The 13515-nt window shown below is 39.5% G+C and overlaps 1 protein-coding gene across 1 annotated transcript; it reads left to right on the plus strand.

The window, feature by feature from the left end:
• The first annotated feature begins 717 nt into the window (after positions 1 to 717).
• Positions 718 to 8666, plus strand: FRG1BP. The gene is made up of 9 exons (XM_420681.7): positions 718 to 811; positions 1059 to 1126; positions 3022 to 3144; positions 4075 to 4132; positions 4317 to 4431; positions 4816 to 4920; positions 5664 to 5755; positions 6752 to 6862; positions 7774 to 8666. The coding sequence occupies exons 1-9, from the start codon at positions 750 to 752 to the stop codon at positions 7808 to 7810; spliced, it is 771 nt and encodes a 256-aa protein (XP_420681.1). The 5' UTR covers positions 718 to 749; the 3' UTR covers positions 7811 to 8666.
• The last annotated feature ends 4849 nt before the right edge of the window (positions 8667 to 13515 follow it).

Consider the following 13515-nt stretch of genomic DNA (forward strand, 5'->3'; position numbering starts at 1 on the left):
GGCATGCCAAGTAGCTACGTGGATGGGAACAACTGTCATAAACCTCCTTATGCTCCAAGTACAGCATGTCTGGCAGACTTACAAGCTTTGTTTCCACAGCTCGTCCTTTCAGGCTTCCCTCGAAGTTCCTGCTCCAGTGTGGCCTGGTACTTCGTTCCGCCATGCCACTTTCGCCATACCCTCCGCCACTTTGCAAGGCAGCTGCCCTCAGACAGTGTGCTGTGCAACTGTCCTTATGCTGGACAGCAGCACGCGCCTCAGCAGCACCTGCCAGGCACCTCAGTGAGCCTCAGCACACACCAGAGGGATTTGGTAGGCTCCTTGTTCCCTAGCACTGAGGGCTTAACAGTTCTGCAAAGATCTAGGGCAACTCAAGGCAAAGGGAGATAGGATTCTAAACCTCATCCTGCTAGTTTCGTGTTTTTGTAGCCCTCTTTCTTTTATGCTTTAATTTAAAAATAAAAAAATAAATCTTTTGTTACTTATGCACATTGACTACATATTTGATGTGCGGATTCGGACAATTCTCCTTCCTTCAATGCAGGACAGGCAAAGCCAAAATGTCGGACCGCACAAACTCCCCCGCCTAACTTTCTCCTCCACGCTCGCAGGGCGCGCGCGCTGCCACCAGGCGGGAAACTGCAGGCGCGGCGCGAGCCCTGGCGGAGCGGGCGGGGAGGAAGTTTGCTGCTCGGCGGCTTCCGTCCGTGGCGCAGCGCCGTGTCCCGCTGCGCTCGCCGTAGCCAGACATGGCGGAGTACTCCTGCGTCAAGTCCACCAAGCTCGTTCTCAAAGGGGCGAAGGAGAAGAGGTGAGGCTGTCCGCGCCTCTCCTTGGTTGCCTGCGCCTCTCGGCCCGCCGGCTGTGCAGGGGGAGTGAGGTCGGGCCGTTGCAGTGTCGGGGCGCGGGTGTGAGGGCGGAGGCTGTGGGGTGGGCAGCCCCGCTCGCCGCGGTGCCTGTCGGCGCTCCGCTCCTGGGAGCCGGGCCCCGGCACAGCGCTGGCTGCCGGGGGGGCGGATCGGAGGTGTGCTTTTATCTTTTTACGTCACTCTTTGCAGCAAGAAAAAGCACAAGAACAAGAAAAGGAAAAGGGACGAGGATGCAGAAGAGCAGCTTGATATCGTTGGTGAGCAGCTTTCTGGGAATTATGTGACTTTGTGGCAGCTGTAGGGGACAGCAGAAGTGGAAAAGATTGTTACAGGACTCTTAAAACTCAGTGTGCCCTGTGTTCAGGTTTACAGTCACTTGTATAGTCACCATGTTTGTAAGTTAGAGTCGTTCCAGCTTCTTCTTTGCTAAAGTATGTTCATATATGATCTCAAGCTCTTTATTTGCTTGGATCTCTTTTTTCTTTCCCAGAACTATCTGCTGTAGGCTGAGACTTATAATGCTGTTCGATACGTTTCTACGTGAACAACATAGTTTGGAGTACCTGTGCTTTCTATGATTATTCTGTCAGTAGTTACCTCTTGCCTGAGTTCTTTAGTTCACTCAGACCTTCAGTCCTTCCGAAAGGAGGTTTTGTTAGCTTGTTTATTTGTTCCATTTTGTCATGCTGCTGTTATGTGTCCACATTATAAATTTGCTACTGTGAATTGAAGCCAAAGACATAAACATTATTTTGTATCCAACTGTAACTTCACTTTTTCTCTCCTAAAAGAGGAGGATCAAACTATGTATGGCTTTGAGAGATAACACAACAGACTGCCCTTTAGTGCTGTTTGTCCTTAATTTATCACAATTCACTTCACAAAAACAGCTAAAATATATTCAGTCATGAGAGATGCAGGTGTATACCCTACAACAGCGCTCCTAACAGGATAAATGTCATTTTCTATCTTGTGCTAAGGCACTGCAAGGGAATTTGTGCCTATTTCTCTGTTAAAAGACCACAGATGAGAAAATAAGTTACTGTGCTTCACAGAACGTCTCAGCTTTTTGTATTCCTTAGTTCACTTAGATTTCAAAAGAAAATTCATATGTTGATGAATTTGTATTGCTCAGGGAGCAATGGCTTAAAACTTGAATGTAGAAAGTTCCATACAAACATGCAGAAGAGCTTGTTTGTGATAAGGGTGATGGAGCACTAGAACAGGTTACCCAGAGAGGTTGTGGAGTCTCCTTCTATGGAGCTATTCAAGACTTGTCTGGATGCCTACCTGTGTGACCTATAGCAGGGTACCTGCTTTAGCAGGGGGTTGGACTCAGTGATCTCCTGAGGTCCCCTCCAACACCTGTAATTCTGTCATTCTGTGATCAGTAAGCTGTGACTCTACAAGATAAGCAAATTTGCTCCATGTGTTCTATAAAGATAGGGGAAGATTGTTTCTGCTTAAGAAAGATAGATTTGCTGAATTTACCATGAGGAAAAAAGACATTGTATTTATTTAATTGAAAGTGATTATCTTAATTAGGCAGAAAATACTTTTAAGATAATAGGAGGAAATGTTACCTGTTTAAATATGCAAACATTACAATTCTAGTTCATGCATGTGAGCAGGGCTATGCTGATAGAACTCTGTGAGGCTCAAATGTTCAAAGGTTGTTCAGCTGGAAACACTGTAACTCTAAGAACTGCTATTTGTATGAAGTAATTTCAAAGAAAATAGTTTTCTGTTCACAAAAGATAGGTTTCTGTTGTGTTGGATATGCAGTAATTGGCTGTGACTGCAAAACTGCAGGAGGCTGATCCAGAATAAAAAAACCCACCTTCCTTGCAAAGTGTATCTTCTGCTGGATGAATCACAGTGCTCTGTGGTGTAACAGCGCTACAGAGGAATGGAGAACAGGAGCCAGTGATTAGGGATAGCAAGTGGATAGAACAGCAGGATAGCCTGTTCCAGCAGCAACGCCATTAAATTGGCTGGGTATTATAAAATAATGCACAAAAATCCTAAAATACTATCGCTTTCTATAGAATGTCAAGTCTTGGAGCAGATGCAGAAATAATGACTCCTGAAATAGTGCAATCGGAAGTCGTGATTACTCCATTAACTGCAATGGTTATTCTGTTTGTTTTAGGAAACTGGTGGGCTGTCAGCAATTTCGGTGAAATTACAGGAACTATAGCTATAGAAATGGATAAAGGAGCTTACATCCATGCCCTTGATAATGGCTTGTTTACGCTTGGAGCACCACACAGAGGTTTGTTTCAGAAAATTTGGAAAAAAGCAGTTCTAGTAATGAAAAGCATAAATGTAGTATCATTCAAAGGCAAACAGTTTTATGGCTAAAGGCAGTTCATTACAAATAATGCAGTAATAATCTTGGCTGTAGCATGACTAAAAGCTAATGACTAACAATCACTTTCACTTATTTCTTCTTGCTGCTTTACCTGTATAATAAATTGAACCACATAGGAGATGATCACCTGTTACTGGATGAAAAGCAATATAACTTATTAAATTCCATAAAATCTTTATGGTATCAATTTGAGAATGAAACTAGAGGCAAATGAGTTTAAAGGATTATTGCTGCATCTTCTTCAGAATGTATTGGTTTTGTCGCTGTGCAAGTGTGGTATGGTGTATGGCATACATGAGTGGGGATGGTGGGGATGAGCTTGTTTTCTACTTTGGGTCTGAACCATCTGTCAGATAAGAAATGCTCCACAACCCTCACGGTGTGTTTCATCTTTAGAATGAGTTCAAACCAGCAATGACAGTATTATCTCACTTTGGTTTTGAGGAATGGAGAGGCTAGTAGCTTGTTAGGGTTTAGGGCTCTGTTGCTGGAGATAAACTGTAATTTTGTTGTTGAGAAAATAATATTACAACAAAATTACAGTTTTCAACATCACCTGGAGAATTACAAAACATTATTGACTGTAAATTCCTTAGAACAAGGGTTATATTTGTTCTGTTTTACTTGAATGTAAGCAAGCACCTCCATTGTTTTTCTTAAAGAATGTGGATATTCTAAAGAAATTGTTAAAGAAATGCAGTATTGCGGATTTCCGTAGTATTTAGCAGTGGCAGTTGTATTGTTTTTCAGCTTGTTTGAAACTGCAGTGTTAACAGGTTAAATACTGTGTGTAACACATACTACGTAACTAATGGAACGTTCATTCCTAAGATGACGAAGGCCCTAGTCCTCCTGAACAGTTTACTGCCGTCAAGTTGTCTGATACAAGGTAACTACTGTAACAAAATGTTACAAGTCTTGATATTTGTTTTCTCTGTTTCTGATATGAATACATGTTCCTGTATTCTCTTAAAATACATTGCATACTAATAACATGTTTTTGATTTATCGAAAATTGTGAATTGTTTTAAATCAAGATGTTCTTCATTGTTTCCCTGCATTTTCCCTTTGAGGATTGCTCTGAAGTCTGGTTATGGGAAATACCTGGGTATAAATTCAGATGGACTTGTTGTCGGGCGTTCAGATGCTATAGGATCAAGAGAGCAATGGGAACCTGTCTTCCAAGATGTAAGCTGCTTAGGATAATTCATTCGATATTCCTAGCATCTGACTGTATTTTGACTTGTGATCTATATTGACAGGCAGTAAAATGTTATTTACCAGTTGCCTTTTTGCAATTTCTTTCATATTGTAAATTCTTATCTTCTGTTTTCCTGAGTACGATGTAGTTTTTGTATTTCTTTAGAATTTTTTTTATGTACTTCAAGTTCCTGCATTTTGGCAACTATATAAGAATTAAGAATGGAGAAGACTGCCAGCTGGCTGTTGAAGTGTCTATATGTAAAAGAACAGAATACACATACAGAGTTTTCTGTTGTATTGTAAAGAATCAATGTTACCGTTAAGGTTTATATACAAATTTTATACTAACAGTATATTATATTTCTGCAGAAAAAAATGGCATTACTAGCAGCAAATAGTCGTTTTATTAGATGTAATGAAGATGGAGACATAGAAGCCAAAAGCAAAACTGCAGGGGAAGAAGAAATGATAAAGGTAATTACAATATTCTACAATTAATACAGGCTTGACATGGATATTCAAGCTTACCCAAGTACTTGTATGCTACAGTTTACTGAGAGCATACAGGTATAATTTTTTTCTATAAGCTACCAAGTGATTTGGCCACAAAAGAGGCAAATGAGTTCCAGGATTGCCTAAATTGAGGTTCTTACCTATCACTGGAAATATTTAGCCACTAAAGAAGTGGTGGGTAAAACCCTCTCTGTGATACACCAGATAATTCTGAGCTGCTTGGTACAAGATAGACGAATTCTGACTGAACCAGCAGCAGAGAAGGGTTATCCAGAATGATGCTGGTGCAGAGATTTCCTGTAAGAGGATGTGGAAATACTTCATTTGGACTTGAAAAAGATGTGACTGCAGATAGAGAGAAATGTATATTAGTCAGAGCAATAATACTGTGGAGTCAAGCTCAGAAATACATTTTACCCCTGATAACTCTTAACAATTGCAGTGGTGCTTCTTTGAGGGAGGAATTACATATTATGGTATTTTGAAGTACTGTGCTTAATCCTTTCCTGTACTATAGGAAGGTCTTGCTTTTATTGCTATTTTTTTTCTAGTTAACCAATAGTTAATAGTTAAGTTCACAGCTTTCAAACTGGTTAAAGTCACTGTGACTCTCATTTGGTTATGAAGGATATAGTGTCTTCTTTAGCTTGCAGTTTTTGATTAAAAAAAAATGTTCTATTATGTATTTTCTTTTCAATTAATAGATTCGAACTTGTGCTGAAAGAGAAACTAAGAAGAAAGATGATGTTCCACAGGAAGACAAAGGAAATGTTAAACAGTGTGAAATCAACTATGTGTATGTAGTTGGGAGCTATTAACAGGTTTAAGTAACTTCTTCCTCTTTTCTTTGGGAGCTTCTTTGATGAAAGGGCCAAACTCCCAACCAGTTGGTTGCTCACTTCCTTCTACTCAGCAGCACAAGGGCATAAAGTAGGATGAGAAGGTTCATAGGTCAAGATAAACAGAAAGAGGTTGCTTACCAGTTAATGTCACAGATAAAACAGACTCACTTTGTGGGAAATTAATGTATTGCCTTTTAAAACAGATATGGGTAGTGAGAGAGACAAGCAAAAGTTTAAGAAAACTATCTTTCCCCTTGCTCCGAAGCTCAACTTCCAGACTCCTCCACTCCCTCCCCCAAACTGGGGATTGGCCAGTACAGGACAGTTTCTCTTCTCCATGCCTTTATTCTGTGTGTTCCCCTGCTCTAATGTGATCCTCTTCACTGGCTGTAGGGGAATACCAGCTCAGGCACCTGGATTGCCTTTTCTTTCTCCTTTGTCCTTGGTGTTCACACCACATTTACTGTTTTTCTTCCTCTCCTCTGCCTGTGTGGCATCTTTGTCCTTTCTTAGATGGTTTCATAGAGGCATCACCAGCTCTGCTAAATAGACTCAGCTTTACCTTATGGTGGGTCAGTCTAGCATGGGGCAATTCTGGGCCTCTTCTCACAGGGGTCACACCTGCAGCCTCCTCACTACCAACACCTACCTACACCCAATGCACCTTCACTCCTCTCTTGTTCTGCTAGTAGGTGAAGGAGTTGAAGTTCTTCAGAACTTTTAACCATACCACAGTAATCATGCATGGTGTAAATTCCACTCAGTGCCCCAAAAAATTAAGAAGTTTTCACATAGATAAATTTTAGTGCACTTCTGGTAGTGTGGTGGTTTGTTATATCTTTATTAGGCCAGTTGTCTACTGCAAGATACTCATCACAGTTGTTTGACTGTGTTGTTTTACAACACAGTTGTAAAGAAGTTACAATTCTTAACATTTTTTCCCCTTATAGAAAGAAATTCCAAAGTTTCCAAGACAAAAAGCTGAAAGTAAGCAAAGAAGATACAAAAGCCCTCCGAAAAGCCAGGAAAGAAGGCACTTTTCATGAAGCACTGCTTGACAGGTACTTTACTGTAGAAGAAATAATGCACTAATTTAAAAGTTACTGGGAAATGGGGTTACAGTAAAATTGGATTAAAAGAATGGATAGGTTCCATGGAGGGGAGGGAAGAGAGGAGTTGCAGATATGAGCATTTCCTCCCAGGTCAAGATATTGCAATGAGTCATATGCATTTTTGTTGTTGTTATTACTGCTCCAAATTTTCGTGTATTTACCTGAAATTTCCGGGTTGGGAAATTCATCAGAACTAAATTCATTTGGGCATTTCTAGGTTTGCTCAGTTTATTGAGTACAGAGGAGGTGAGGAATGACACTTTTTAATAACAAGAAATAAGCTTTTAACTTTTTCAATACCCATAGTACCAGAGCCTTTTGGAAAGGGGAGAGCTGCACTTTAAGGAGAAACAGCATTTATTAACAAATCTTCAGGTTATTTAGTGAGACTAAATCTCTTATTTCCCCAGGCAGCCAAGAATACAGAAACTGTCTTGAACTTTTAAAATGTTTTGTATGGTGTAAATTCTCATACAGTAATTCATTAAGTGGAAAATGCAGAAGACTACTTCTGATAATTCATAATTGTAAACGATGTGAAAAAATGCACCACAGCCATCATAGATTGAGTGTCAGTTTCAGCTCTCACTCAGTTTGAATTCCATCCCTCAGAGTGATCTGGCAAAACACAGGTCCTGATTTGAAAGGAAATACAAGGTTAATGTTACACATCACAGTTGTAGCTCCTTGAGAAAACAAAGTTAACTGGCAAAGCCTAACTATTGTTGGGTTTTTGTGTTTGCTTTGACAACAGAAACAGAAAACTGCTTTCAATGCCTGCTTAAGATTTAGAGGCAAATAAAATATTCAGATGTAATGTTCAGTTTTTAATGTTTTGTTCCGTTCCTCTTTCCACACAGGCGAGCAAAAGTGAAAGCAGATAGATACTGCAAGTGATAACCAGTTCGTCCATTTTCTTCTGCGTCTTTGGTTATATGATCATACTGAAAACACAAGTAAAATGTTTTATAATTGTTTTTACAGAAGATGTTTTGCTGATGTTTTTATTATGTTATTTTTAAAGGACTGCCTAAGAGCTGTAAATAAGCAGCAGTTTAGTCTCAAATTTCAATAATGTTTGCTATTAATATTGTGCTACAACTAGATGCTATTGAAATAGTCAGATAATTACTTAATGGAAGACAAGTTATTTGATCCACTGAATCTCCCAAGGTTGATGAAAGAAACCTGAGTTTAGAGATGGTGATAAAGGGCAGATGGGAACAGCAAAGTTGTCAACAATAAAATATTGTTAATGCATTGAACTGTCAGTAAATATGTAAGCGCCTCAAACAAGCAAGAGGAAATGAATAGAATACACCATACCAGTTACTGAGTAGAACATCTGTGGAACCATCCAATGCAGTATGAGGTAAGGACCACAACGTTCAGACTTCATAAAGCAGTGTTTGAAACAGACCCATTGTTCAGATTGATAAACTACAAAATGCAAAATCCAGGTGCTGGTAAAAGTCTGGACAAGTCAAGCTTATAACAAATGGAAATGTCTCATAAGAAAAGGGGCTATCTTGTGTTAGCAGGCTCCTCATTTAACAAGAGGAGAAGGATAACTTCAGTCAAACTTGCTAGTTTCTTTAGGGCATAGACTTTAATTAATCTTTAATAAAACAGCAGCGCTTTTCTTAAGGTTGTAGTGTAATGTGTATTCCTGGTATTTTGTATAAAATATGGTTTCCTATGTCTGTTCTGGTTACCAAGAAGTTTCTCAATAAAAGCATCTCTATAGGAACTACCTCAGATCACTTACTTTCTCTTTCTATGTATCTACTTCTTAAAGATTACTTGGTAACAGTGTTGAGGATTGTTACGGTAATAATTTGAGCTCTCCACAGAGGCCCTACGAACTGTCAGTGTGAATTGCAGAAACAGTATAAATCTGTAAGCTAATGCAAGGTAGTGATGTCCCTAAGAAGCACAAGAACAGACCAATAAAGTATAGGCAGTAATGCCAATTTAAATTGTTCTAATTTTAGAGGCGGCTGGTCTTGAGAAAAAGCACATTGTTTAAGTACTTTGTAATTGTTTAAACCCACTATTTAAGTTTTCAAGAGTAAAACAAATAATAGCCAGTATGAGATGATTAGCCAAGGTCAGTAATAAAAGCATTTATACTTTTTTTTCCAGAAAATAAGGAGATAGCCCAGAAAGATTTATTATACCAAAAGAAGGAAAATTCCATGGGCTGAGCAAATTGATGATGCAACATAAGGACTCTTTAACTCATGTTTTCAGAAAAGCAAATAAAAATTGAGACTTTCTCTGAAGAATTCTTTTAAGATTTTCATACTTAGTCCTTTCCATCCTGAACAGAGATTTTGCCAAAGGATGTTTTTCTCCAAAGCACTGAAGTTTATTGAATTTACACATACTGTTCATTTGATATCTGTTCTGCAGGAATAAGCATGTTCACTAATTCCTGGCGTGAATATCTGCTTTGGAATGAGTGAATTTTCTTCCCTCTTTAGTTTGAGAAATGAAATGTGTCCCCTCTGCAGAGCTGGTTTGTGCAACTGTTGGGATGATTATGTTTCTAACTTTCTCATATGTACAAGTTATGGGAGACTTTCCTATGATTCCAGCTGCTTCGTAAGATTCTGTGTCTTAATGCTGATAGAATACCAAGAATGCAGAGAAATTAAATTAAACTACAGTTACAGACTAAATCACAAAGCAAGAATTCTTCTCTGATTTTTCACATGTACGGGAGACCCCTGAGTAGCTGTTTTTTGAACTTAAATGGTCTTCTGCAGAATTCTTTTTCCCCATAGGCATCACTTGTTTCATTGTTGTGTTTCAGACCTCACTGTTAACAAAAATATGAGAGTATCAGGTGACCACGTAAACTAATCAATCACCTTGCCATTTTATAATGAAGATATTTAACTTGGTAATGGTAAAGTGTTAACGTTTTATTTCTAGTTCTAGTACCAAACTGTGAGATTACTCTTAAACATGTAGCAGGAATGGCTGAAAATTACACTTACCAATTTCTACTAACGGCATGTTCTTTCAAAGAAAGCAATTGTTAGGAATATCAAAGTGTTTTGTAGTAAGACTACATTAAAACACTTGCAAGAACGGTAATCAGCAGAACTGATCTTTGATTGTAGTTTTACAGGTATCTCCAGATTTTTGTTAAAATTCCTTACCATGTCAGTAACCCAGGTATAATAGTCTTGTCTGTATCACACGTGAATATTCGGCTTGTATTAAGGGTATGGCTCCAAGAAAAACGCAAGGTGTATAAAGTAGCTATTGTCAGCGGCAGCCTACCTGCTAAATAGTTTAAGAGTTGGGAATCAGAATGTACAGTTACATTGTCTAGAGAGAAAGCTGTCTGGCACTTAGTAGTTTTGAGAGAGAGAAAAGTTGGTGTTTCTGGGGAGCTCTGTGTCAAAAGTAGCTACCCCCCTGTTTTCTAAGAGAGGCGAGAGCAAACAAAGTCATAGAATCATAGAATCACTCAGATTGGAAAAGAGAGCCATGTAAGCACAGTGCATGGCTAGCTTTTTACCAATAGTAGAAAAGGTCAAACAGATGAAGCTTAGAAGCTTTTGAAAAGCAGTGTCTGTATATGCTCTGTAATTCCCTTTTTGTGAAGGAGTCTTTGCTACCTTTTTCACAGTGAGTGAAGGCCATATTGTGAGTTCTTTCAATTGCTGGAAAAGATATGTTGCACCTGCCCAGGAGGTCTGCCAGAGCTGTGAATGCTGAATTTGCATGGAGAAGGTGGAAAGCTAGAAATAAAGAGATGATTGCTGGCAATGCTTCTGGCCAGAGTCTGAAGAATTACTGTGTGAAATGCAGCATAGCTGTGGGTTATGCTGTCATAGAAAAAAAAAAAAAAGTAATTCATTTTTACCTGGTGCTTCAAAGTTTGGTCCAGCACCAAGAATCAAGCAATGCTCAATAAGTAGTTGTAGGTCCCTTGCCTCTGTCTGGAAATGTAAATAACCTGTTGTACAACTGTTGCAACATCACAGACCTGGAAGTGGCCCACTGCCAAAACTGTTTCCAGAAATACTGGGAAGCAGGCTGCACCACTGGGAGCAGGCTGTGCACCAGGGTAATTGTTTACTAAGCTGGTAGATAAGCAGACAATATAAAGTGGCTGTGATAGGTTTTTTGTTTTTCACTATCTCACTTTCAGTAACAATCAGCTTTCAAGAACTTCACAATTCATTGCAGTTTTCCTTGTTCAACAACCACTGTGAATATGAAGTGAGTGCTGATGGTTGAAAGTTGGCTGATGTTCCAGCATTTATTCTTCCTTCCAAGAATATGTTGTTTAAATAACGTTCTGTCTGTTACAACTCATAAAATGATCGTTCAAATACAGAGGTAGCTGGAAGCACAAATCTGATGCACTGATGGAAAGAGTGCTGAAAGGAGCATTCAGAATCTGAAGAAGAGCCTGAGAATTATCTGTGGAAAGGAATTTTCCATTTCACCTTTAGCAATAAGGACTAATATATGCAGGCTTTTTTGATGGGGGAGGGAGCTGGTGGAAGGAGAGTATCATGGTAGAGAGCGTTTCCCTCTGTTGGGGACTTAGTTGGGACTAAGGATATACTTGCTGGAAATGAAAGGTGTCCTGAGGTAGTACAGAAGCAGAGATCAGAAGTATTTGATGAAATATTAGTCCCAGGAGAAGGAAATCAAAGTTATGACAAAATGGCAAACTTAAACTCTTAACTCTTAAACTTAAGAGTTTAAGTTTGCCATTAAACTCTTGCAGTAAACAATGTGTTGGTATGTTTTCCCATTTGAGACATTCATGGATTTTCTTGGTGGTATTGTCTTCTGGCAGGGGTCTCCTGGCAGCAGTATTAGCAGAAAGAGCTTGAACTGAAACGCAGTGAAAAAAAGAATCTCTTTTGAAGTCTTTATTTCTGGAGAAATGGGCAGATCTGGTATGTGGATTGGTACTGAATAGGTGAATGTGAAAAAGTAGAAGGATGCACATGAAGTGCTGATGGTGTCTCTAAGTAATGACACACCACCTTTCAGGCAGTACAGTTAATGAGTAAACTGTTCTTTTTCTGACTTAGATTTTTGAAAATGGATTAGAAGCAGCCTAGGCAACAAAGTGGAGGACCTAAAGTAGCGCAGAGCCTGGAGACCAGCTGTTCTCATAGCAACCTGGCAGAACAGGCAGTCAGAAAAACACAGGTATTGTAAGACATGCTTCAAACTCTGTTACTGGTGAAATAACCAAAAGTACAGAGAGGCTTTAAAAAAAGTAGGTTGTGCATTCAAAAAGAGCTTCTTGTCATTGTCCAAAGTCCTTGTTGACTTTTCAGAGTTAATGTATTGAAGGTAAGAAGGTATCTAAATTAACTGTCTGCTCCAGAAACGTAGTGTGAGCAAAAGGTGCTGCATGTGTTTAGAAAAGAACAGGTCCAATTCAGTCTGGTTTTGCTTACCATAGACCACAAAAATATATTCAGATACCTGCAAGTAATTAGAAACTGTCTTACAGGTATTTGGTTTCAATCAAAAAATGTGGCCGGGCCCTATAGAAACTGCTGAATTTCTAGTTGTGAAAGACAGTTCCATGGAAGCATCAGATGCCTTGTGTTACTCTGTACTTCTCATTTCCTAAATCTCTTGGTTGGTTCTGTACTTTCTTCCAGCAGCGCACAATGGTTTGTGCAATTCCAAGCTTAGATTCTGAGCTGATTCCTTCCTACACGCTGCTGCACACCTTCCAGCTTTCATGCCTTATAATGCTTTTTTCCCTTCTCACTTCTTAATTTCTGCATGTCGTGCAACCTTCCAATTAACTGTCTGCCAGGGACATCCTTTTTTTTTTCCTTGCCACCATCTGGCTTATATGAGAATTAATTGCATAGCCAATTAAATCACAAATGCTTGATTTTGTGTGCCTAAGTAGATGTAGTGTACATAACCTGACTTGGGCACCAGATAAAGCACAAGATGTAAACTAAACCACAGACTTCCTAGAAGGTTTTTAATACTTATACATGATTTGTACCTCATATTATGACAAATGCACCATTTATCTGTAGTAGTGAATAATGACAGCTAACACGCATAGACTGATAAATCTAATGCTCTGTTTCCCATGGTGCTAAGAATGGCTCCAGCTGCAGGTTTCCTGCATCATTAAGAAGGCAAGGCAGGGAAAATGCTTTCTTCCTAAGGAAGGTGACCGCCTTGCATCTCATTACCATAAAACTTGCCTGCTTCAAAGAATCTCTCCAACACTCACAGTAATTACACAAAGTGAAAACTGGCGCCACAGGTTTGCTCTGAGTGTTGCCTAAGAGGGAATTGTATTTCATGTCTCCCTGTGCAGGAGAAGCTCTCCTTGGATGAAGCTTTCCCAGCAGGCTCCCTTTCGCTCGGCTCCCAGCAGATGATGCTGCAGCTGCTCAGCTTTGCAGTTTGTCTGCCTGGAACCTCAAGAGAACTTTTACACCTGCTTTATTTTTAACACCTCTTTCTCGGAACCAGAATGGCTGAGGATGTATTGGGGCTTTGGTGTTGGCTTGCAGTACCCTTGCTCACTTTTCAGCTGATGCAGCATCTGAGCAATACTTTATATCCCTCTATTT

The sequence above is a fragment of the Gallus gallus genome, chromosome 4 (genome assembly GCF_016699485.2).
Source record: "Gallus gallus isolate bGalGal1 chromosome 4, bGalGal1.mat.broiler.GRCg7b, whole genome shotgun sequence".
Lineage (NCBI taxonomy): Eukaryota > Metazoa > Chordata > Aves > Galliformes > Phasianidae > Gallus > Gallus gallus.

What these genes read in the sequence shown, in the direction of transcription:
- FRG1BP (XM_420681.7), top strand. Translation starts at nt 750, where the DNA reads ATGGCGGAGTACTCCTGCGTCAAGTCCACCAAGCTCGTTCTCAAAGGG. An exon ending in AAAGGGGCGAAGGAGAAGAG is followed by an intron (nt 812 to 1,058) that starts GTGAGGCTGTCC and finishes CACTCTTTGCAG; the next exon opens with CAAGAAAAAGCACAAGAACA. An exon ending in GTCAAGTTGTCTGATACAAG is followed by an intron (nt 4,133 to 4,316) that starts GTAACTACTGTA and finishes TTTCCCTTTGAG; the next exon opens with GATTGCTCTGAAGTCTGGTT.